At 43.4% G+C, this 26789-nt stretch overlaps 1 protein-coding gene across 4 annotated transcripts; it reads left to right on the top strand.

Annotated features, from left to right (window-relative positions):
• Positions 1–5975: 5975 nt before the first annotated feature.
• NFIL3 (nuclear factor, interleukin 3 regulated) lies at positions 5976–21005 on the top strand. 4 transcript variants are annotated; one of them, XM_052777325.1, is made up of 3 exons: positions 5976–6208; positions 7251–7373; positions 16974–21005. In XM_052777325.1, the coding sequence occupies exon 3, from the start codon at positions 17161–17163 to the stop codon at positions 18535–18537; it is 1377 nt and encodes a 458-aa protein (XP_052633285.1). In that variant the 5' UTR covers positions 5976–6208; positions 7251–7373; positions 16974–17160; the 3' UTR covers positions 18538–21005. The 4 variants fall into 4 exon arrangements, with proteins under 4 accessions (XP_052633285.1, XP_052633284.1, XP_052633287.1 ...); XM_052777324.1 differs by lacking the exon at positions 7251–7373; XM_052777327.1 differs by lacking the exons at positions 5976–6208; positions 7251–7373 and adding an exon at positions 12262–15019.
• The last annotated feature ends 5784 nt before the right edge of the window (positions 21006–26789 follow it).

The following is a 26789-nucleotide window of genomic DNA, read 5'->3' on the forward strand; positions in this document are numbered from 1 at the left end:
CCCTGCACAGAACAAAGGCTTCTCCTTGTCTTTCTGCTAATCTTGCTGTGTGACAAACTTTTTATAGCTCTTGATGTCTTTAAGTTTACTACTCAATTTTCACTTCAATAGAACACATTTCCAACTATTTTGCAAAGCATAGTGGCTTCAACAAATGACTCACTGATAATTACTGTCATAGGAGAGCCAACTGCTCAGTATTCTAATACGCATTTTACTATTCTTAGTTGTTATGGTGGCTGTAAAAATCCATCATGCGATGTTTGCTCTCGGCATCATTCCTCAAAGTACGTCATAGAAAAGCGTCTCTCCTAGTGTCTGCTGCCTTCAGTGGTCAAGCACACTAGACTTCCAAACATTTTGGTGAAAATCGGCTGAAGTACATTTCTTATAGATTTAGTGCTGTCACTTAAGTAAGGATTACTCACAAATGTAAATCATCAAATTCAGTGGGATGACTAATGTGAACAAAGATTAAATGGCAAGACAAAGTCTCAAAACGTATATAAGAAATGACTGCAACAAAACATCCCACTGGTTTCTTTACACATCTCTCACCTTGGAATACGACAAACGAAGCAGAAAAGTAGATGACTGGAAACATAGCAGTGAATAGTGTTAGGTCATATCTAAAAAGCTCTGCGTAAGAGTTTTGACTTTCCCTTGTCTTGGCTCTGCTGGAGACCAGGCAGTGAAGTTTTTGACTTGTATCATCATTTTTGAGTAATCTCATTTAGATGACTAACTGAATCAGGCTTGTGTTAACTCTGTCATTTAGGTAACTTTTATGCAAGACAATTTTATTTTGTTTTGGAGATAAGATTGCTCATATCCATGCGGACAGAAAACTGTCTTAAAGGGAAAATGTGAAAACTTGTGGGGGTTTTTTGTTCATTTGTTTGAGTAGTGGGTTTTTTTGTTTCTGTGTCAGAAAGCTTCATCTGCTGGGGCTTCAGATTAGAAGCTGTCAGCAATTGCTTCAGTCACTGTAGACCAGGAGAGCCTCCACACACGAGGGACTTCTGGGCCCTCTCTAGCAGAAATGGTCTTGCTTCTTCTCAAGAACTCATCACTTCGCATCAGAAATCCTGTAAATTATTGGCCTGTCTCATTTAATTGGAATGATTCAAACATCAGCAGTGAGGCAGCTCTGAACAACTACACAATTCAAACCTCCCCGGTCCTCGGCAACCTCTGAGCAAGGTGCCATGAAGCTGGAACTTCATGTGTTGCCTGGTGAGCTCATTTCACCACAGGCTGAAAACAGCTGTTCCTGGTGGCATTGCAACGTCACTTGTCTCACGTCTGTCCTGTTGGCCATGAGAAATTGCTGATCTCCCTACCTGTGTGTAATCTCCCCCTTCCTTTCAAATGTATGTGGGTGTAAGGTGTGCCTTGCCTTCTCAGTCACTGCAGGGTGCCTGCTGCTTCCCTTCTCCAGTACTTTTATGCGGTGCGCTCCAGAGTCCTACTCATTGTGTCTGCTGCTCAGTCATATGTAGAGGGAAGCTAGGACTCATCTTTTTTTTTTGCAGGGATATTCATAGCATTTCCTACTTTCTATATACATACTATACACTTCATAAAATGGCACATTTTCACATTCTTGAGGGCTTTCCAGTGCTTTTTTTTCCCAGGCTAATCTTGAAAATGGATGGTGATACGTTTCTACTTTCCACAGTATTGGCAGCACTACCTTAGAGTTTCAGTAATGGCAGTGTTATATGCATTAGCGGCACATGTTGTCATTAATTAAAAGAACCTTTTTGAAAGTACTTCTCTTTGTGTTTAAAATATTCACGTGAAATCAGATACTTCCTTCAGTCCTGAAGATACTGCTGTTCTCTGGATTGTCTCTGGATCTAAGTAGGGTAACATGCTAGTGGCTCTGCAGGCAGAATTGCTATCTGTGTCCCAAGAAACAGGACGTTTTTGTTTGCTTTTAGACTCATCTAAAATATTTGAACACCATAACCTTCTTACTTTTGTGTTTTACATTGTAGCTCTTCTTGAGACTATGAAAGCCATTCATACTCATCGAGTTTGCTTTTGCACTTTCATGTTGTGTGAAGGTTATGAATGACCCATCAATCTTAAGTTGGCTGTTGCAGTGCAAAAGTATCATGTAAATTTTCTTTATTTAGTCTGTGCACTTATTGTGCAATTTTTGGTGTTTCTTCACATTTAACAGCTCCAGTAAACATTGCCTCACTTATGTCTGCCTAAGTTACAATGCGAACATCTATTTCCCTTGGGTTTGCTTTTAGCAAGAGTACGTTACAGCACAAATATTTTTCCAGTACAGTTTCCACAAATGTTCCCAGATGCATGGAAATATTTTGATTAATACTTTGAACTGTAGTCAAATGACTTGCCTTTTTCTTTAATGTATTTTATTTCTGGCTTTGATCTTTATAAAATCACAATATCATCTATTTTATGGAACTTTCACTACTACTTATCTTGAGCAGGAAGCCCTGGAGGACTTGGTTAGTATTAAACATTTTTGAGCACTGATCACATTAAATATATAAAAAGATTGGTGAATATAGTTTTCTGTGATTGCATTGCTATGTAGTAAACCTCCTACAGATACAAAGAATGTAATGCAAGGAAACCAAGAATTATAGCAGAAGTTGCCACATCTTCAGTTAATTCCAGAGTGTGTGTGTGTGAGTTTGTGTGTGTACACACACACACACATATATATAAATCATTAAAATATGTTTAATAGATCATAATCTTAAAAAGTATTTTATTCTTATTTTGGTCCAAACTATATGTTATTTCAATTGTTATGTGGTACTGTATGTGGGCTATAACAAAGGTGAGGGAAAAAAGCTTTTCTTCTTTGGAGGCACTGGGACTTCAACTGATGATGAATTTCAGGCTGGGTCATAGTCAAAGCTTATATTAGAGAAAGCCCAAGAGGTGTGGACACAAGTGAATGCAAAGTAGTCAATCAATATTAGAGATGACAGATGTTACTTTCTGTGATATTTTCACTGATTACTTCCCAAATGCCCCTCTTCTAGACCCTCTGTGTAGTACTATAACTCAGTATAGGCTCAGCAATACTCATTAAGCCAAAATCAGAGGTAGCATTAAGGGGGTTTAAGTCATGTAGTAATAAATACCAATGGATCTAAAGGAGTTGAACTTAATATTGCTCTGTCCAAAAGCAAGTATAAATCCTACCATGCTAGAGTCAGCTGAGAATTTAGCTAAAGATCTTCATGACCTACTTCATCCCTCCAGTAGGAAAATCAGCAGAGGTGGATAATCATAGAAAAATTCTCTTTTTAGAGTTTTCCCTAAAGCCTTAGACTCCCTTTGTGCAGAATGCTAGCTATGGCTTTCATCCATGCTATTTTTTTCTGTACCTCAGGAGAGGAGGAAAAATGATGAATATGATCCTTCAGCCACATCAGCATTCAGCCCTCTATCTCACCTTATCCTTGGATTTGCCAAGCACCTGCCATAAGGTTTGGAGAGTAAGAACAGATTTTGCTGTAGAAGGTTTTGACTCTCCTGACCTCCACAGAGTAGAAGTAATGTGAAATATAGAAATTATCTTTGTTACGAATCTGGGAGAAAGATCAGGTCTGGTTTTATGGCTGATTATAATTAGTGACAAACATACAAGCAAATAGGCGACCAAACTCCATCTGGAATATTATTTCCAGGACTGTCCACCCACGTAGGAAGGATATTATTGCCTTGGAGACTTCTTTCTATATTTCAAGAATCTAAGTTATGAAGGCAGATTTGAGTTACTGCATTTATTTTTTCTAGATACAAGATTTGAAGTTGTTAAAAGTATATGCCCAGGATTCATCACGAGTATTTTCCAAGGTGAAAATGGCATGTACCTTTCCGTTTAAAAAATTGCCTGAAGTTTTGGGATTTACTTGAGTTTTTGACAGTCCTGGGGACTCTCAGTGCATTGTATTAGTACAATACACATAGTACTGGACACAACGTGTGCTGCATACATTTCCTCAAATAGGTTCTCTGCTGCGCCTAAGACCTTAAGTAGAATGCCAACATTTATTAGCAAGCAGGTCTTCAAGCTCATTGCTAGAGCTCACGCCTGACATTTCCAGTGGCATGCCGACTGCCTTTGTATGTTTATGCACCCACTGGCAAGCAGAAGCATGGCAAAAAACCTGACCGTGCAGCCCCCCAGATGGAGGCAGCAGTCGACCTCTCAGACTCGGGCTGCTTTTGAGTTCCCTTTCTAGTCGTGGTGGGCTCTGTGGTCTGTTACTGTGAACAAGGCTCCATATCCTAGATATTAGAAACAGGGAGGGAAGAGGGGAAAATCGATGTGAGTAAAGGTTATTAGACTTGCATAATAAATAATCCGGGGAGATATATACAGAAGAATTCAAGGCGCTTAGATTTGTCATGGAGATATGGTATGGGTACGTGTGATAAACAATCAAGGGCTGAGACAAACTGAAATGTATTCAGCAAGCTCTTCTGGTGTCTGAATTTGCTTTCTGTTAGGTTTGCCTTGCTCCAGAGGGCTATGTCTGTTGACATATAAGTACAGGATGACAGCGTAATATAACAGGGCTGTGTTAGTGAGGACTGTGCTATTTTGGTAAGAGTGTTTAACAGGATGAAATCAGGAATCATTTATGTTCTGGAACTAGGATTTAATAAAGAAAATTTTCTGTTGTCTCCATAAATTTTACTTGTGAGGGAAAAAAGGGAGGGAGTGACAAACCTTCGAGGAAAAAAAATGGGGAAGATAGATACATATCGCACACTTAATCAAACGTGTGTACACTCAAACACATTCTGAGACAAGAACTGGATTTCTCGCTGGCCGTGTGTCATTTTCTAAAACGGAGGTTAAACAAGGGTCAGACCGGCACCAGACTCTCTTACCGAAGCTCCGCTCTCTGCCATGCTCTGCAGGGAGAAGTAAGGCTCGAAGGCGCGGAGAGGCGGGAGAGCGGGCAGTGAGTGCCCCCGCCGCCGGAGGGGATGGCCCCGCAGGGGCGGGGGGCTGCGTGGGCGAGTTTCTGCGAAGTGCGTCCCCGCTTTTGAGCAGCACTCCAGCCCAGCCCTGCCGCCTCAGGGACGAGGGCAGAGATGAAGAAGAAACACTGTCAAAATCCTCCACCCTTGACGCTCAGCGAAGGCAAGCAGCGGCCGTGCCGCGCAGGGTGAGCCTTGCAGCGGCGGGCACCGGCCGGCAGCACGCCCAGCGCGGGGCCCGGCCGCCGTCGCCGGGCCCCTTGCCGCCCCCCCCCCCGCTCCGACCCCCTTCTATTTTTCGCCTCCCTTTTAGGATTAGTATTCCTATTTTCCGCCAGTCAAAGCCGGAGCGCGATCCACCGGCGGATTACCCGCGAGCGTGGCTCGCCGGCAGGTACGTGCCTCGGGAGCACGGCTCCCGGGTCTTGTGCAACTGCTCCGAGCCGGCAACGCTCCCGCCGGGGCTGGGGGTTTGAATGTTCCTCGCCGCCCAGGCGCAGCCCGCTGACGCCGCGCGCCCAGGCAGCGGTAAGGCTGCGAGAGCCGAGCCCCGCCGCGCCGAGCCCCGCCGCGCTGCGCTCCCTTCCCTCTCCCCCGGCAGCGCGGGCGGCGGCGCTCGGCCCCCGCCGCGAGCCCCCGCTGCTGCCGGGGAGGGGGCGCGGCGCTGCGCCCCTGCGGAGGCTGCGCGCGGCGAGCGCCCCCCTGCGCGCTGCCGCGGGGCGCCGCGGTGGTTACGTAAGTGCCGGCGCCCCCCGCGCCGCTCTCCCCCCGCCCGCCCCCTCGCTCCCCCCCTGCCCCCCCGCTCCGCGCCGCACCGCCCCCCGCCCCGCCGGCGGTTATGCAATCGCCAGCACACAGACCTACTGTACCACACACCGCCCCGCGCCCCGCCCCGCCCCGCCCCCGACCGCTCCCATTGGCCGTCCCCCGGCAGCGCCCGGCGCCGATTGGGGCGGTGTCGCCGCCAGTCACGGCGCGGCGCGGCTGGCATGCGGGCTATGAGCCTCGCGCCGCGCAGCCCTGACCTACTAACACACATCCCTCCGCGCCGCCGCCACCGCCGCACGCTCCCGCCCGCCTGCTCCGCTGCTGCCTGCACAGCACAGCGCGGCACGGCACCGCACCGCACGGCATCACACCACCGCCCGCCTCGCCTCGCCTCGCCCGCGGCCCGGCGCGGGGCGGGGGGTGCTCGGCGCTCCGCGGTGTGCTGCAGGTAGGAAGGCGCGGGTGCGCACGCGGAGCGGTGCGCGGCTATAAAGTTGGGGTGTCCGCCCGGGCTACGGCGCCCGCCGCGCTTCGCCTGGCCTCGCCTCGCCCCGACTGGGGGCGGCTGTTGCATAACGCGAGCCCAGCCGGCTCCGGCGGCCGCCGGGCGGGGAGGGGTCCGCCGGGAGGGCCGGCTCTGCGCGCTGGCAGGCGGATCGGCGGAGGGGTGGCGGCGCGGGAGGCAGCCCGGGAGATGCCCGCCGAAGGCTTTCCCTCGCGGGGGGGGGGGGGGGGGCTGCTCGTTCCCGGCGTGCCGCGCTACACACCCCCACCCCCCCACCTCCCCCAGTTTCTCCCTGCAGCCAGCCTGGGGCAGTGCCGCCGGAGCCGCTCTCCCGCGTTGCATAATGTTCCGGCGGGGAACGGCCTGCCGCCGTGCGGGGCGGAGGGCTGGGTCCCGAGAGACAGCCGCGCCTCGGCCCCAAAACCACCGGGAGTTGCGTGCCGCCGGGCTGCCGGAGCCTGCCGGCGAGGACCAGCCCCCCCCCCGCCACCTCCCCTTTTCGGGCGGCGCTGGGGGATGTTGCCCGCGGGCAAGCGGGATTAATGGCAGCGGCCCGGCCCCCGTCCCCGCGCCGTGCGGGGCTGCGCTTGCTTGCCTCAGCCCTCTTCGCCAGTTTTGTCGCTGTTTTTCAGGCGCTGCGGGACCGATCGCATAATAGTTCCTGGAAATGTTGCATTATGTAACCACAGAATTTGCTGGCAGCCGGGCTGGGAAGAGGGAGCTAATTATGCGATTTTATAATCTCGCTACAAAGAAACTAGGACAATCTCGCCCGGGAAAAAAGCCCCCCAAACCCGTAACTGTAACAGATTTTGTTAAAAGTGCGTTTAATAAGGGAAGTAGACAACTGGGGAAGTGGGGAGGCAAGGCGCGCTCGCCGGCTGCGTGCCGGGTGCCTTAAAACGAGATTTGTGATGCTCTAAATTTAGCCCCATCGCATTTTAGCAATTGTGGCTTCATGTGCTATTTCTGGTCTTTTCTCCAGAGCTGTGCGTGTAGACGTTCGAGGCCATTTGCTCGGATTTTTAACTCCACGCCTTCAGAGACGTTTTGATAAGGCTGTATTTTTAGGAAGGCATTTCGCCCAGACGCTAAGCCATCTCCTCCGGTACGGGCTTTCACTTGCGGTTTCTTAAAAAAAAAAAAAAAAAAAAAAGGAGAAAAAAAAAAGAACGTCTAGTTTAAGGGAGGAAGGCGTTTAGGAGATGTCAGCCGCGCCACAGAAGAAAGGTAGAGCCGTCCCGCCCGTGCCCTGCCGGCGGGGGCAGGCGGGGGGGGCCGGGTGCCGCCGGCCCCCCGGGGGCAGCGGGGCCGGGTCCCGGGGGCAGCCGCCAGCCCCGCAAGTAGGTCAGTGTGACAGAGCCGGCGGGGATCGGAGCCGGTAGGCTGAGCCCGATCCCACCGCCCACCTTCCCCTCAGGCTTGTGCTGCGCCCGGTGCGCGCAGGGGTCGCCGTCTCCCCAGCGGCCGTTGGGAGCCGTTGGTGGCCGTTGGGGCGCAGCGGCCGCGCGGCGGCGGGCGAGCGATCGAGGGCTGGGGGCGCTGGCGCTCCCCCTCAGCCCTTTGTTCTGGGCTGGGGCGGCGGCGGCAGGGGGGTGGTGGTGGTGGAATGGAGGGGGGGGGTGGCGGGCTGATAGCGCGGGGCCGTGCTGAGGGGGGAGCGGGCCGGGCGCCATGCGCCGCCGGCCACGTAGGGGGCCGCCGGGCCGCCTTTGTGGCGGGCGCGGTGCGGGGCCGAGCTGCGGAGAGGCGGCGTCTGCCGCCTCCCCGCAGCTCGGCCCCGCACCGCGCCCGGCGGAGCGTCCCCAACCCCCCCTCCCGTCTCCCCCCTTGTCCCAGCGTCGCCTGCAGGCAGGGAGCGCCAGACAAAGGGCCACCCCCCCCTTTCCAGCGCTGTCGCCTGCCTCCCCGCCCCGCGGGAGAGGTATGGCTCGCAGGTAGGCATGAGATGGCCTAGCACACCCCCCAGTCCTGCGATCCGAGTATTTTCGCCTTTCTCCTTACGTAACGAACAACAAAAACAACAGAAAATGGCCATTGCCCAATTCTGTTATTTTTGCCAAGTCACTTCAGCATTGCAGTGGCAAAAGCTGTGGCTGGACGTCCCGTGCTCTGGGGTCAGCTTGTGCTCTCTCCTCGACGGGAGCATAGCTTGAAAGTTGCTGGTGATAACTTGGCTTTCAAGAGGAGGTGATTTTTGTGTGTGACTAAAATGGTCCTCTAAGTAGACGAAACCAACATCACTGTGCTTGTGACCAATACCTCCAAAGTCCAAATTGAGTACCCCAGCCACTGTCTTTATGTTCAGTATACCTGCCGTAGGTAGTGGCAGCAAAGTATTTTAAAAATGTGATATTCTTGATAACATGCATAAACTTTTCTGCTACTTGATTGTTGGGGTCAAGTACAGCTTTGATCGTGAAGCTCTCATGGAGTTACTGTTGTGTTACAAACAACCCTTTTTTTTGTTGTTGTCCTTGTAACTTGAATGATTGCACTCAGTTTCATTGTGTTCACTCCTGTGTATGTAACTTACTTTGAGTCATCTTTGCCCTCCTCAGTAATTAATTCAATCCAGTGTCTCATTTAAAATATTGCTATGTGCATCACTTTTACAGTCCTTATTCAATCTCAATGTTGACTTTGATGGGAAACTTGAATGAATAAGGATTCGAGTTTTGGCCCAAAGACCTGAAATAAACCAACAAGTTCAAGGATTACTGAATAAAGATCCTTAATATCGTTGGCACTGACAGTTATTGTTACAAAAGTTCTCACGTTACAGATGTCTTTGACTGTTGGAAGTGCTAACTCTCTTTAGAATGATCTGCCTCTACTTTCTGTTTTTGTTTACTTTACATTTTTAACTCCTCTTACTCTCCAAAGGACTTAACTAGCTTTTAAAATATCCAGCTTCCTGGATTTGACTTCAAAGCCTCAAGTTTCTGCTGTGTGGGGTTTTTTTTTGGTTTTGTTTTTGTTTTAAAGGAACTGATCTGAAAGGTGTCAAAAAGCTTAGAGTCTTCCCTTGAGCAATATGAACTTACATGACCTCCTCACAGCTTAGCTTATCCTAAGACGGAACAGTATTTGCCATACTTTGGCTGAAATTTGTAGAATATACAGACATTCTTTCTATTGCAATAAAGTCTAAACAGAGTCTGTGAAAGATATCAGTACCATGCTGCTTTTTTCAATCCTTTATCTTGAAATAAAACTCATAAATAATATAAACCTTCAGCTCATTTCAAATTGACTTATTTTAACAAATAGTTATGCAAACTATCCTTATGCAATATTTTTTTCCAGACAGCAATCTCGCTGCTGTTATAACATCACTATGATGCAATAATATGAACAATAAAATCCCCTGTTTGAGTCTTATTACACACTGTTAAGCAATGTATCTGACTCATCAGCTTAATTGACTCTTCTAGGTGACCTTGCCATGATCATTACAGCCAGTTATGAGATATAAATGTGCTTAGGATATGTAATAGAAAAAAAATGCAAATAGATGGCCAATTCCTGCAGTCTGTTCTAAAAGAAAATGACAGTTGATTTCCATGTTACAGCATTTTACAGTCCTTGAAAGTAATTTTTAAAAAAAATCTTTTCAAAAAAATTTTTTTCAAAAAGGTATATGTAACTGTCTAATACTGATCCTAAGCATGACTGTCAAAAATAAGATTGTGTAAGCAAGGGCATACTTGGACTTGACTCAATGTGATAGAAGCAACGTTCTTAAAAACTTGTTGTATTAAAAGGTAGATCTGAAGTGAATCATTATTATTAAGACCTCCTTAGATATCCTGTTTTTTTCCTGATTCAAGTGTTGAGTTGATCCATGTCCAAACTAGCATACTATGAGACTGAGTTGGTGACAGGTACTGCAAAAATCTCTCTCCTGTCAGAAAGAATACCTTATTTAAGACAAGGGGTTTTTTTTCCCCTTTCTTGAGTTGCTCCATCTTGGTGTAATTTTCAGTCTGTCCTGAAGTATTTGAATAATTAACCAGTTTTTGCCACAGAGGTGGCTGCACAGCAGTTAGCAGTGTGGAAGCCAGTGCTACAAGACCTCCTCTTACGAGTGGAAAGCAACCCAAGAAAGAAAATGGTGCTCAGCATGGGCAGCGGTCTTCCTGCCTGGACCATCTCACAGAATCGGAGCTCTGGATATTGCTATTTCTCTGTTCTGTTTGCAGTAAGTGGTAAATACCAACAAAGTGCAGGCAGTGTTTGTTTTACATATTTGTACTTCAGTTGTTATGTAACAAGATGCATGTTTAGAGCATCAGCTAGGATTAATTGACATAATTCTGCTCCCTTTAAATAGCGCTATATAAATTTAGGTCAGCTGAAGGTCTGGTCCATGCTTGGCATTTTAAAAACATAGTTCAATAATAGAAAGCCATTTGTTGTCAGAATAATTAACATTTGATTTTGGTGTGGTGTTTGTTTTTTTTTTTTACGGTTCTTAACTAGGGGAAAGCTGAGATTGTATTTCCAGAACATTGTTACTATTAAGTTATAGCTTTTTGCAGCCTAGTTTTTCCTGCTGTCAAGTAGCTCTTGAAATGAGGAGAAGCATACTGTAACTTCAGTTACTGTTGTTTCTGTTGGGGTTTTATTTAAAATACTGGAAAGTGATGTGATATTTAAAATGGCATGATTTATATACACATACTATATATATTACATATATGTAATTAAATATTTATGCAAGTTATATATACATTTCCTTTGCTCCTCAGTTTTAAAGTTTTTCCTGGCACTTTGAGTAACATTCTTAGATTCTGTTCCCCACCCCATGCCCCACCGCCTTAAATCAGAGCAGTAAACAGTTTATTTTGGAAAAATTGAACAGATCAGATAGAATCATACTGTCTTCCTAAGGAAATGGAAGAAAATATAAGTCAAATTTGCACCTATTTACCTTGACTGACCTTTTTGAGCAACAACTACCTTTAACATAAGTTTTGTGCTCTCCAAATAATTTTATTTGCATAATTTGTGTAATTTACCTTTGGGAAGCAGGCTGTACTTTAATGAGTTAATTTGTAGTTATTAAGATAAACAGTAAGTTAAGTAATTTTCCTAACAATGAAAGCCTTTTGTAAAAATTACATATGACATCAACTTTCTGGGTACAGCTTGGAGGTGGGTAATATGAAGGTGCAATAGTGTTCCAAGTTCCGTGGCGATCTTATTAATTTTTTTTATATTTGATTGAAAAGTGTCATGATAAATGAATTTTGATGTTCCCAATGGACTATATTGTGTAGACATCTCCCATTTTTTTCAATAAGATGATCAGCATCTTAGCAAAACTGGGTCATCTTGTACAAAGCTATCATCATCAGTGTTCCACTGACCTAATTACACGTTGATCCTGAAACCTTAAGCACTTAAGATGCCCATGAAGTTGTAAGAAAAGGGAACTGTGTACAGGATCAATAGTTCTGCATTGCTCCATGCTGTTGTAATGGATTCATGGTCTCTATGATTGCAACTATATAATGGCAGTAATTGGTGGTAACATTTGTATTGTAAATGCTGTTCCCCTTTGTGACTGTGGCTAACCTGTCCATCATAGCATAAAATGCCATCACCTCGTTTTTTTCCAGAAAGTTTGAACCTCATTTGCTCTACATTGCCTAGACTTTCTTGCCTGCAAATCTGTCCTAGGGATAATATTACTCTTCCAGTGGAGCCAGCATTAAAGCTTTTCTTCAACAGGAACATAATTTTACTAACGGTGCTAGATAAAAGGCAAGAAGTATGTTGAAGGATTTCAGTGAAGGTTGGAATAGGGCCACATCCTCTGTTGGAGAGGATTTATGAATTATAGACCTGAAAGGTGCAGAATTTCATAGCGTAATTTTTGTCTGTGGAAAGCGGTAGAGATAGAGCAGCTCCAGAGTATTTCAGCACTGTCTAGGCAGGCTGTGTATTCACCACCTAAGCTTAAACTCAGCCTCCTGTCCTGCATGTGCAATGAGGATATTTTTTCTGTACCTCATAAAAGTCCCGAGACAGATAGCAACTGTTTTAAAAACACTTTGAAGATAAAGTGCAAACTGTATTATTCAGTTTTTCAAAGTCTGGAACGCAAACTGGTCATTTAGGTATCTATGAGCAGGTTCTACACCAGCTCTTCTGGTATGTAGACAGATTTTCAAAGTAGATAACCTGTGACAGAATGGTAGCAGTAATAATCATTAATGATACCTATGCAAAACATGGACAACAGCAACTAAAAATATGCACAGACACATATCAATAGGAATTTTTATTGTTTTTGCAGTTTGCCATATAGTGGTGATGGTGACAGGGGCGTGGTTCTTTTTTAAAACAAGAAGTTGTACTTACTTTCTTCCATTTTTGAAGGACTGAGAGAAATTTTTTGGACACATGGTGATAGAAAAGTGAATTGTGTTTGAGCATCCAACTGCTAGAAATGGGATTTCATAGAATCACTATCAAAATGTTAGAGCAATAGCATTGAACAATTAGTTATCTCATGCTAGGATATGTTTGAAAAATTATGCTTGGAGGTAGCATGAATTATTTTGCTAAATACAAAAAATAATACACAGTTACTCAGTGGGGAAACATATGTATGTGGGGAGGCTCATGAGCATTCTCTATAGCAGAAATGACTTAGGTAATTAAATTACACAGAAGAGAGAAAGGAAAGATTGTGGCCCTGTCCTTCAACCTTCTGAAACATTTCAATTATTACAGTGTGAATACACAAATCCCCAGGATCAGATCCTTAATGTACTATTTTGACACAATCAGATCACTTAAGTATTTTTTGAAGTCCATGGATAAATTAAGTTTTCGTGATTTCTGCATATATAATTTCTTGCTTCAATAGCATGAGTTCTATACAACAGTCTCATTAATATTTGGATCTGGGATTGTGTGCTGCTTCTGTTGAAGCCAATGGCAAAATTGCTGTGGGAGCAAGACTGGGTCTGTAATTAAGTAAATAGGGTCGACTGTTATTACATTGTTGAATTGGCACTCAATGCCATTAACATCAACCAACCAAAAAAAAAAATCTTTAACAGTGACTAATGTAAGGCAGTATTAAATGTTGGTTTTATAACACTTTATGAGGGAGTGATAAAGCAATTGAAAAATTAATCATAAGGGAAAATACTGGAATTTGAAATATAGTCAGAGGAATCATTACAGTTCATTACTTTATGTGTAAATACTGATGTTTTCCAGTGGAATTATAAAATGCAAGTGAAGTGAAATGGCTGGTTTCATTGAAGGCATTTTGCCATTATCATCAGATGGATTTGATTTGTTTACAGACTCAGCATTGGGCTGATCTACATGGAGAAGTATTAATAAACAAGGGCTTTGCCTCCTGTTTGTAAAGCAGCAATTCCAGTTGCCATGATAAAAGTTCTCAAGGAAAATGTGGAAAGAGCTAAAGATTTATTATTGTTTTGCTAGTTCACTAAAGTGATGGCATTTGAACTAACTACACAAATAGCAAACCAGTAAGAATATGTCAGTGGGTTACATGTCTGTCTCAACAGCTTCACTGATGGACTCTGGCAGAGAGCAAAGTTGAATACTGCATACAAAAAAATGTTAGTTTTGATACACACTTAATATTTGCTGTAGACTTGCATGCTACTTACGTTCTGTCTATTTGTGCCAGGAACAACGTGTACAGGAGGGAGGCTGGCCAAAACAGGAGTTGTCAGTGCTACAGTGAGCAGATTGTACACTGGAATGGCCCAAACTGCAGAAGTTCCGTGGAACAAAGGACATGAACTCTGCAGGTTGTTGGGTTGTTAAGTGCAGCTCAGTGCCAGTGTTAGGCTGCAGGAGATCACGGCTGGACGTGCAGTTGAGTTTTGATACATAGATGGTCATACTGATGAACTATGCCATTAGTCTACATTCATGTAGGAAAAGGAAACCAAACCAACAACTTTTAGCTTATTATCATTATTAGTAGTATTTTTCCTAGATTGCAGTGTTGGACAAACACCAAAGTGGAATCACTTTGAGCTGGACACCATACAAGTAGACACATAGTTCTCATCCTGAAACAGTCTTGTTCAAGACTAAATGTATTGCTTCTATATCACGTGGAAATGGAAGATTGGAATATAAGAGGGAAAAAAAGTTGTATTAAATCTGTGTAGGTATAGTTTCATTCTTCTAAAATATGCACAAATCCTATGTTTATAAGTACTTCCTTGCTGTTGCTACTGTTTCAAGTAAGCATAGATGTTCCAGGGTGTATGGCAGATAAATAATAGAAAATTATGAAATATGCATATTGGTATCCCTTTTTTAAGAGAATAAATATTTTTATTTGGGTTTGAGTGTAGCTTTCTAGTACTGTTAAATTCAATAAGACTTCTGTATTGGTAAGGCCTTGAAATGTCACAACAGTTGTTCTGAACCGTTTTGACTTCAGTGGGAGTTGGCTGAGAAGCATACTAAGAGACAAGTGATGATTTCATAGGTATTCAGTATGTGTTATACTGCTTCCTACTGTGTGCCATAGAAGGTGTATGCATTTCCTCAGAAATGCAGTTGTTGTTAATGATACAAGTGAATACAGTGATTAAAATATAACAAGACAATTACGGATCAATAGCTGTGTGTTCCAAATGCTACAGGATAATGAAATAAAATCCCAGTATTTTTCTTCTTTTAATGTAAAGTCATGTTACAGAGACTGAGTGTTCTACAAATGCCACAAAATTTCAGGTAGCCTTGTCTTATTTTTAAATTCTGTGTGTTCAACAATGATTTTTTTTTTTTTTTAAGTATTGGGTTGTACTAGATTTAAAATGGTATGCATATTAATTAAACAATTGATTACATGTAGCAGTGAAATGGACAGAATGGCTCTACAGCTTCTTCAGCAAATCAAGTTATACTGAATGTTTGGACAAACAGATGTTGCTTTGTTGTGGGTTTGTTTTTTTTTTTAAACCTCATCCAGCTCCTATTTGACTTGACAGAAAACTCCCTTCGACTCGTTTGAATTTTGGATCAGGATCTAACTATGTAATTGCTTGTATATTAGACATACATTTCTCCTTTACAAACATGGCAATTTGTGGTGTTGCTTTTGCACTAAAATGTTAGATGCTGTCTTTGGTGTGGCTGGCTTCTATTTTCCACTAAGGCTGTATTATTGAAGACAAATAGTTACATGGCAGTAATTAACCACGGATTTTAAGAAATTCTACTTAGCTGTTCTATTAAATGTGTTAATTTTTCATGACAGAAGAGTTGGCATGGTTTGATGGAACAGAACTCAGCTTGAAACCTGAGTCTTTATGACCCTGCTTAATTGTTATTACATCACTCACTCCTCTTTGCCTTCTGGAAAAGACAAGAGAAACTGGCAGAATACAATTCATTAATTCTTTTATAACTTTCCCAACTGATAATGTTAAAATTAGTTTCATTAGTCATTGTAAAAACATTCCCAATAAATAGTGACATTAATCTGAAGTGGCTGATTTTTTTTTTTCTTGTTATGCAGGCAAGAATCATTGCTGACTCAATAGACAGTTCTATAAAAGCACTTGGCATACTACATTTATTTTACCAGGAACATGACTGACTGTGGAAAATGAGATATTGAGAAGCAATATCTCAGATCAAGACCAAATGATCTTATGAGAATAAAGTATTTTTGCATTAAGAGGGACTAAATAAAACAAAGGTCAATTTAAATGCTAAGTTCAAATTTAATGATTAAAATGTCTGAAGCTAAAGGTTAAGTTAGTTTTCCTTTGTTAATTGTAAGACTTTTAGATCTAAAATTCTACTTCAATGCAAACACTGTTTTCTAAAGGTGCACATGCCTCAATGGTATTAAACTTTACTTTCATGAAATAAGACTATTTTTCAAATGCAAATTATTAATGAAATGTTATTTCTCTAATGTATTTTTCAATACTGATTTTAAAGTTTTCTTCATAAGAGACAAGAAAAAAGATTATGTAATACATTTTTTTTTCTTGCCACTATTTTTTTAATAGTTAGGTACTTGCCCAAATTATGTGTGTGCATTTACTAGTTTGAATTTATATGATTGATCAAAAAGGCATTTTAAAATTCCAAGTGTGTGTGTGTGTATAAACATATATTTTTTTTATAGGATGCAAAACCAATAATTAAATCTTTAATAGCTTTAATGGATAGTGGTGTTATTTTAAGACAATAGAAAGTACTGCAGCTTCTCTAACCCAGCTTATGTTATTTTTAATCCATGAAGGACCCAAATATATAGCATTTCTAAGTCACACACCACAGCTGTTTTTAGAGGAGATGCTTTAATGTGGAAGAACAAGATACTTTCTAGTGCTGCTCATCAACATGCCTGGTGTCCTGCAGTGTTAAGTGTTCAAGGTTTAGGCTGGTCAGTGATATCATGGAAAGTTCTGTGACAACATTACTGTAGGATCAAAACTCAAATATTTTTTTATTGATTTTTCCTTGGATCATATTGTGTTTGTTTTGGAAGCAAATCTGCTACCTAGGTATCATAAAGCTTAGAGTATCAGTTGTTTCAGTGTTGAGCTGTCTTTGTATTACAGCAGGTTTAATGAACCAAATGCTAGTCTAAGCTTTTTATCAAAAGCTACTTTTGTGTGTCCTGAACCAGCAATTCCTAAACAGTAATCAAATTCTCTATTTATTCCAGGTTTTTAAGAAGATTCTCATTGCCTCTGCCAAGAAAATTGGTTCTAGACTTCTGTCTGAGAATATGAAAGAAAAGGAAGAATGTGTGTGGATTTAAAATCACTGTATTTATCAAGTTGTGGAGTGAGAAATACTGGGGAAATAGCTTGCTCTGTTGCTCATTGTAGATCTACTACAAATTGTTTCTGATGCAGCTGAGAAAAATGCAGACCCTTAAAAAGGAACACGGACCTGTTGACACAAGTAGCAATGTGGACAAAATCATGGTACTTAAGTCTACCTTAGCTGAAGTGTCTGAAGAATTGTCTACAAATGAAGATATATTACTTACTGAAGCAAGTAGCGGAAAAAGCAAATCTTCAGCTTGCCGGAGAAAGCGAGAATTCATTCCAGATGAAAAGAAAGATGCTATGTATTGGGAGAAAAGGCGGAAAAATAATGAAGCTGCCAAAAGATCTCGTGAAAAACGACGACTGAACGACCTTGTCTTAGAGAACAAACTAATTGCCCTGGGAGAGGAGAATGCCACTTTGAAGGCGGAGCTGCTTTCATTGAAGCTAAAGTTTGGTTTAATTAGTTCTGCAGCCTATGCCCAAGAGATACAGAAACTCAGTAGCTCAACAACTGTGTATTTCCAAGACTACCAGAGTTCCAAATCAAATATTAGCTCATTTGTAGATGAACATGAACCATCTATAGTTGGTAGCAGTTGTATTTCTGTCATCAAACATTCTCCTCAAAGCTCAATGTCCGATGTGTCTGAAATATCATCCGTAGAGCACACTCAACCAAGTCATATACAAAGCAACTGCAGAAGTCCTGAAAATAAATTCCAGATTATAAAACAGGAGCCCATGGAATTAGAGAGAGAGACAAGAGATGACAGAGGTTCATATAAGGCATCCATATATCCAAACTACATGGGAGCTACCTTTAATGTGTACTCACATTCTCCTCCTCTCCTGCAAGTTAATAGGTCCTCCAGTAATTCCCCCAGAACGTCAGAAACTGATGATGGTGTAGTTGGAAAGTCATCTGATGGAGAAGATGAACAGCAGGTTCCTAAGGGTCCAATCCATTCCCCAGTTGAACATAAAAATGTTCATGCAACAGTTAAAGTTCCAGAAGTGAATTCTTCAGCTTTGCCTCACAAGCTTCGAATTAAAGCCAAAGCCATGCAAGTTAAAGTGGAAGCAATGGATAATGACTACGATGCAACACAGAAATTGTCATCACCCATTGACATGTCCTCAAAAAGACATTTTGAGCTTGAAAAACATGGTGCACAAAATTTGGTGCATTCTTCTCACACTCCCTTCTCGGTTCAAGTGACTAACATCCAAGACTGGTCACTTAAACCAGAACTCTGGCATCAGAAGGAACTCAATGTAAAAATTCAGAGTGGTTGCAAAACTGGAGTTGTTGAAATAAAAGACAATATCTACAATGTCTCTGAGTCAGAGAACCTGTATTTGAAGCAGGGCATAGCAAACTTATCTGCAGAGGTTGCTTCACTTAAAAGACTTATAACTACACAACAAATCTCTGCTTCAGACTCTGGTTAAGTTACTACTGAATAAAGGCTTACTGTTTTAAAGGATGTCATTTGCAGTAGATCAATATGTTTTGTATTATGCTGAATTTTCACTGGACTTGTGATGTCATTTCACTGTAACGTTCACATAATGTCTGATTGGTGTCTTTTTGTGCACAAATTATTATGAAGACTAGGTTGTGTTATGATCACTATGCCTTGTGTATAGCCAAGTAGCCTGTACAAAGGCTGTATATAGTGAACTTAATTTTCTTTCTGTTCTACTATAAAGCCTGCAAGTTACCAGTTACAATAAAATATTGGTGACAAACACAGAACACCTACTCCAGTTCAGTTGATTTTATGAACTTGTAAATAAGTTGTTAATTAAATAATGGCTTTTTCTTACACTGTGCTCAACTTCACTTACATGTTTGGTTTTTACAGCCTAACAACCAAATTACAATTTACAACATCTGTAATCCTTCTGGCCACCTTTTTCCTTAACATGTTTTTTAGAAGAGAATAGAAATAAAGTGAGTATTTATAAATGAAACAGTACCAATTTATAGCCTTAGCCTTCTTTAACTTATTTATTAGTAGAAGTCAACCAAAACCCACACAAATTCTAACCCAGTAACTATCTAATATCAACAACCTTTTTTCTCCTTCTATCTCAGATGAGACAGTAATGAGTTTCCTGAGTGGTTTATTGTGATGAACCGTATTTTCACTAATATAACTTGGTGTTTAGATGAAATTAGTTAAGTTGGATTTGTGCATCTGCAAAGTTTTCAGAGCCTTGCAGTGAGAGAATTGGGCAGCTCCATCTTTGCCAAGGGGTGGCTTCTGCGTGCAAGGGGTGCAGGGGTGGAAAGAAGCATGCACGAAGGCTGCATAAAAGAGTCTGTCCCTCCTGCATACCATGGTTCTTTCCATGCAGACCATGGGCCACCTGTAGATGAAGGATAAGGCTACTGGATCTGTAAACTCTGAGCTCAACTAGGCAAATATCTACATAAGGGGCAGGCAATCGTAGTAGCAGAGTTAGAGGAGATCATCTGCTGTTTTAGTTCCCAGTGTGGGACATAATGCAATTGTAAGTATGAAGTAAGACTTACCACCAATTTGGCCTTGGTTTCAATGGCTTAGTTAACTGAACTGGAATACCCTGACTCACTACAGGGCATTTTGCAAGAACTTCTTAACTGTAAAATAGAGACTATGTAAAGAACTGCACAATCCAGATACTGCTAGCCCCTTACAATTTATGCAGATGATAAGTTCTTCAGTTGATGACTGGACAGGGCCGTCGTGCTCCTTGTCTTTGAGAAGTGCCATTGAACCATGGAGACTAGAATTGGATCACATATCCTTGGTTTGGCTTACCGAAGTCTTTCATTTTAAAATTAAAAATAATTTATAAATAGAGCATAGACTTGGCAGAGGTTCTTTTCATGATACTTTCCCCTTCTTTTAACGTACTAACGTACTAATAAATCAGACTAACAAATAAGCTTTTCCTCAAAAGGCTTTTTATTAATTGCCATACTGTATAATGAATGGAACCGTTCCATAGACTTAAAATACTAGTTAAGAAAACAATATGTAGGTATTGTTTTTTAAATTCATACTTGACTTGAGTGAGAGGAAGTTTGTCAATTTTTTGGGGATATGAAGAGGAGTCTGAGTTACTCCTGATAGCTCTGAAGCTTGGTCCAGCAGTCAAGGCAATGGCAGAACTCCCTGATGTCAGCAAGGCCAGGATTCACTTCTGTACCTTTTCAGGAGCTGATGATTCACAGCCATGTTCTGGGAGGACCTTGGCACAGAAATCACTGGTACTTTCTGAGCTTTTTTGAGCCTTCTAACTGCTGTGCTGTATTTGTGGCATTCAGAGTTAATAAACTGTTATTCTTTTTTCATGCCTTAATAATACAATAGACCCCATAGCTGGGCTCTGTATGTATTTGGTAATTAATATAGATGACATTTCAATGTTACTGAAAATAAGCTCAGGATTATTGCATGAAATGTAAAAATTTGCATTGAATGATGGGGATATGAGACATGAGGCAGTGATTGCTACTGTCTCTTTGCTTGCTAAGTATCTTCTGTAAGCAACAATAAAATTCTTTAAATATTTTGCATATTATTTATCACATGTAATGTGTTCAAGGAGAGGACTTAAAACTCTCAGTGTTGCCATCTATGTAAGCCTAGATCTATTGGGTTTTTTTTCCATTTCTTGTTACAGTTGTTTGTCATAATGGAAGAATGTTGTCCTCTTTCTAGCTCATTATATATTTTGTGTATCTGTTTTGTGCAATTAATACTTAACAGTAATGATGTAGTTAATTTGTTGAAGGATGTCATTGCAAGAAAGTTATAGCATGGAGCTTAGGAGCACAATCAGATGTTATTTATACTCCCTTTATACCTTAGTGTTATGCTTCATTTGAAGAAAGAAATAAATAATTTGTCTTTTGTTCAAAACCAGATCTAACTACAACATGGTTTTCTATTATGTTCATCGTCCCACTCCAACACAGAGGTGTTAGCTGCAGTTGATGGCACATCTTCCTGTGCTGAAGTTGCTATTTCTGCAGCTAATATTTGGAGTATCTTCCACAGAGGCTGTACAGTTACAAAATGCAGGAGTGTGGGTGGTACATATAGAGCCCCATTCTTGGCTACAGTTGCAAACTGGCCAGAGGAAACTCTCAGCTGCTCAACTGCAGTAAATGTGGTATAGATGGCCTCCTCACCCAGAGACCATCACCCTCCTGACCTGTCTTTAGCCTGCTTTCCTTCAGGACGTGGTACCGGGAAAGATGGAGAGTCACACTGACTGGGGGGAGGGAGAGAACACAGTGGGACTCTCCTCCCCTGCTCCAACTTTCAGCAGGTACATAGTTACATACGTGTGTGACCAGCGAGCTGGGGAATCGGACAGCTGTGCCCTTCCAGCTTGCCTTCCCTGTACTGTAGAAAACAAATTCGGCCTCCAGGAAAAGAATATCCTTGGCTGGTCTACTAGTCTCTCTGCTGGAGATCAGACGGTTGGTTTCAGCCCAAAATGGGCTTTACCTAAATGAATATGAACTGGTATCACATCTCCTAAGTCATCAAAACTCTTGTAAACTCAGCGATTAACTGACAAAACAACATAAAACATGCTGAAAGTGGAATCTTTCTCATGTGAAGGAACATGGATGACTAGAAAGTAACTGAAAAATGACTGTAGAGTGTGCCTTCAAATGAGAATGTTAAGGAAGACCACATACAGAAACTGGGAGCTCCAGAGACTTACCAATACAAATTGTCATTTTTCATGGGAACACAGGAATTACCATGCTAGATTAGTTTGGCTAGCCCTGAACTTTGCCTGTGATAATCGTTAGTATGAAGGGCTTCATGGGAAGTTTTAAGAAACATCCAGGGCAAATAACTGTTGATGAGCAAGGTAAATTTTTTCCTAGTGACATCAGCTGGTGGCTAATCAACACTGTGAACAGGTCCTCTGTTAAATCTGCCCGACTTAATTATGCATAAACACAGTAATATACCCTCATGTTCTACCAACACCTATATTTTGGTAGGTACAAAGATTGAATGTGGATATGCCCATACATATACCGAGCCCATACATTAAGTTTTTCTGAATTCCTTCAACTTTCTGCCTTCAGTAAAACTTACATACTGCATGGGATATACTTAAATTTTATTAATATTCTGTACAGCCAAATATCCCCTTGTTTGTGAATAGGAGACAGGTGATTGGCAATTCCTGGTTAATCGCTTATTATTTTGGATGTTTTCATTAAAGGCCCTTATGTCCATGTGACCAGTTTATGAGACTAAAAACATTTGTTTTCTGTAGAACTTAACCGAAATGTAAAATTGCACCATAAACACATTGGGGAAGTTTTATTAAAATACCAACTTCTAAAAATCTTTTCTACTTGCTAGTACATAAATATGCTGTTGAAAATAGGCAGTATACAATGAATTTAGCAGAAAACTCACAGAATCTAATTAATATGGCTTTTATTAACACCATATTGTTTTAAAAATACTTTTACAGTTTATTGCACAATATGGGCTTGGTAGCTACAAGAATACAACACAACAATTTTTGGTATTTATTGCATAAGAACGAGTAGCACATATTGTTCCACTACCAAGTGCCAAATTAAAAATTAAAAATACTAGGCCAAATACTAACTAAGGCTTTCAACTCAGTGTTAGATTCTGCTTTCCTTAATGAAGCAGACTTTTTATGTGTCCAGTAAGGGACTTACTTACTCAAGATGAGTAACATTGCCAAGACATAATCTTTACGGTTCACTCATGTCACGGACTCCTACTGATTCTCCTGTTTCTAAGGCTAACTTCCTTGTGACACAACAGTGATATATGACTCACTTTATTCATATCACTGGAGTTATAGGGAACTTGCTCATGCACGAAAGAGAAGGTAGCCAGATATTCAACTATTATTTATTCAATGACAGCTCTAAAAGGACTCAGTGAATTATGAGCAAAAGCTCAGAGTAGAGGTGTAGTGTTTATTTGCTGGACAGAGAAAGCATCAGAAGACATTTGGTTTTAGGACTTCAAAAAATAGCAGGAATGCATCTATGCTTTTTATGATCTGACCAGCTATTACCTGTGTGCCAATCCCAATGGCCGTAACTAGAGTTATGGTAATTCCTCCTCCTTAAACACTATGGAGCTCCACAGGATTACAAGCAGAAGTGCTGGGGAAAACCAAACATAGGGCCTGCAACTCTGCCACTATTTTATGTGGGTTTTAATCTCCTCCACACAAGCATCTTTCCTGCTTGTACTGCATCTCACACAGATCTGGTCTGAGAAAGCCTGCATCACTCCAAAGGTTCTGGGGAAGGCTAAATGGCCATCTAATAATACCAACATTCAGATAACATGGTTAATTTTTCCTCCACCGTCCCTTGTTCTCCCTACAAATGGATACACAACTTAAAATGCCAGGCAGTTGTTACACTTTTCCATGCTATTCAGATTCTTGGATGTGCAAATGCCTGAATGGGCATCTAAGTTAATGACTTCCATATGTAAAAAGAAGAGTCTGCCCTTCTATCTCTATGTGCCAGAGTCGGCATCCATTATGTCTACATTTCTGAGGCATGATACTAAACATGTTTCTTTCTGACAATTTGGGCCTCTAAAAATTCTCTTAAGTTTTGTATATAAATATACTGAGGACATATTGCATCGCTTTCCATGCGAATTGCGTTATGTAGCCCTGAAAGCCAGGATATTAATGGTCTGTGTAACAATCAGAAAATACCAAAGCGTAATACTGTATCATATAAAATAGCTGAAAAGATGGTAAAATGCAGAGAGCCATTGTAGCAGAACACAGTGTTCCTTTCTCTGGGCCTTGTTCCCATTAAGGATTTAGAAATACCAGAGGGAATTTAGAGGAGAAAAGTAAAATAACAAACTCGCCGGGGCTGATCCATGAATTAAAGGTACACATTAACCTATAAGTCCACAATATACATATCAATAGCCAATATATTTGCACAAAATATTTAGTTCCCATTGTCCAAAAAAGTCTTGGTGACACATGTTTTTTTAAAAGCCTGGTAGTTAAAAATGTGAACAAGCAAATGTCAAAAATATTTATGTAAGCAAAACTATATTGGACAAGAGACCGTAAGAGTTAGGCAACATACATGGTCTATAAATATTGTCTGGGGCTGGAGGGAATAGTTTACATTTTCTCATTTTTTGTCCTCCTCCATGGCTGCCTTCCTTTAAAAAGAAAGATTTTTAGCTTCTTTCATCAGATAATGTTTATGGCAGTGAAAACTATGAAAATCGGAGAAAAGCAAACAATGCTGATTTGATGGTATTGAAAGGTAGTAGAATGGAATAGTTCCAGCTGGAAGGGACCTACAACAATCATCTAGTCCAACTGCCTGACCACTCCAGGGCTGACCCAAAGTTAAAGCATACTATGAGGGGCATTGTCCAAATGCCTCTTTTTAAGGCACTGACAGGCATGGGGCATCAACCACCTCTCTAGGGACCCCGTTCCAGTGTTTGACCACCCTCTTGTTAGAGAAATGCTTCCTACTATCAAGTCTGAATCTCCCCTACCACAGCTTTGAACTATTCCTGTCACTGGATCCCAGGGAGAACAGATCAGCAGCTCCCTCTCCACCTCCCCTCCTCAGGAAGTTGTGGAGAGCAAAGAGGTCGCCCCTCAGCCACCTTTTCTCCAAACTAGACAAACCCAGAATCCTCAGCCGCTTGGCATCCATCTGCCAAGCATCTGCCGAAGATGGGCTCTTTCCAAGTGGAGGAGAAGGCATGTCAGCGCCAAGGCTGGATCTGGAAGAGTGGGAAGAAAGCCTGTACTTGAGGGCAGCAGCATGGTCACCGTTCCCTGGCTGCTTTCCAGACGGGCAGCGCGCCGCATGTGCTGGTGCCTGGCGTTGTCCCTCTGAGGGGCAGGACTTTGCGCTTCCCCTTGTTGAGCTTGTCGGGGATCCTGCCTTGGCAGGGTACGACCCTAGGCCGATGCAGAGAGCAGCACCGAGTCGTGAGTCTGCCCAGGAGGAGGGATTTGGGTGCTGCTGTAGCAAGGCTGCGCCCAGCAGTGCAGGCTGGTAGGAGAGCAGAGCCCCGGGACGCGGGGGCAGAGGGTGCGGTGAGGAGGAGGACGAGCCTGGGGTGATGAGCGGTGGGGCACGGGCTGGTCCTGGAGAGCCCCCGGCTGGAAACATCTGCCCCGGGAGCAGCTGCAGAGATGCTGCAGGCCTGGAGCTGGGCAGCACTTGCCTTTGGGTGGAACAATGAAGTAGTGCCTGGCATGCGTAGAAGGACCCATCAGTGTTAATGTCCCACCCCTCCCGGCAAAAAAACAAAACAGGGTGAGGACAGCAACACCACCTGCACTGTTAGTAACACTGAGACTTTTTCTGTAGTTTTCATGCACTTATTTTATTTGGATGATTGGATGTGGGGGGCCGGGAGCCCTTGAGGGCTGGTGCATGCCCCAGCTGATGGCCCAGTCCTGGTTTGGCCATCCCCCGAGGGACACTCCAGGGTCAGCGACGTGGTGCTGTCCTCTTGTTGGCTGGGGAGGCCTCGGAGCTGTCGGTCCTCCTCTTTGGGGCTTGTCGTGGCCTCCCAGGGGAGCGTTCCCTGCCCCGGCTGGAAGTGGACGGCTCGGGCACAGCCTCCCCTGGCTCCTCCTGGGGCACTTCTTGCTCCGCAGGGATGGCAATGGGAGCAGTGGGGTGGCTGCTGGGAATCCCACCAACGGCAGCAGATGAGGTGCCAGGGAGCTCGTCTGCGCTGGATCTTGCAGGGCTGCTGGAGGAGGCTGGGCCGGGGACAAGAGACCCTCCTTGGGTGGCAGTGGGGCCAGGGGCACCCATGGGGCGGTCCTCCTGACCTCCAGCAGCAGGGGCATCCTGCCAGCCCAGCAGACGTTGGGTCTCTCTGCTGTGCCGTTGCGCAGCGACATGTCCATGGTGTTGGAAGAATGTCTCCTCATGGTTTTGATGGGAGACCCCCAGCATCTGGCCCAGCAGCTCTGTATCCATCCTTTGGCTGGTCAGGATGGTGGTGACGGTGTCCTCCTCCATGGCTGCCTCCAACATGCTGCTGCCAAAGATCTCCTCCATCTGCTGATGGACAAAGGGCTGCAGGATCTGGAGGAGCGCTGGGTTGTCCCGTAAGTTGTTCAACCAGTTTGGGGGCTGGAAGATGCCCATAGGACGCCTGGGCACCCCTTCTGCAGCCCAGCGTTGGGGTGCTCCAGGGAGATGGAGGTCGTGGGCGGCTGCATGTCTGGGAGCTCCTCCCGCCTGACGGACAATGCCTGAGGGTGGTGTGATGGCATGCTCCACGTAGGCATCATCCGCCCGCACTGAGTGCAAGATGGAGAGGATCCTCCTCTTGCAGAGGGGGCACTCGGGCTTGCTCTCAGCCCACCGCAGGATGCACGGGTAGCAGAACCGGTGGAGGCATGGCATAACAAAGCTGGCCTCCTCCCAGCTGCCCAGGCAGGTGGGACAGCGGTCCTCCAGCTCCATGGCTACGCTCTCCACGTGCTGCGGTGGGCTGGGGGGTACCAGGGATGTGGAACCACTCCCTCTCACCGGCGCTGCAGCAGCTGGTGTCACACTAGAAGAGGAGGAGAGGGCAGGGTCACTAGCTGGCCTGGGGAGGGGTGGAAGAAGTGCCCAGGTCCCTCCAGAAGGAAACCCTCCCAGCTCC

Source organism: Harpia harpyja, chromosome Z (assembly GCF_026419915.1).
Source record: "Harpia harpyja isolate bHarHar1 chromosome Z, bHarHar1 primary haplotype, whole genome shotgun sequence".
Taxonomy (NCBI): domain Eukaryota; kingdom Metazoa; phylum Chordata; class Aves; order Accipitriformes; family Accipitridae; genus Harpia; species Harpia harpyja.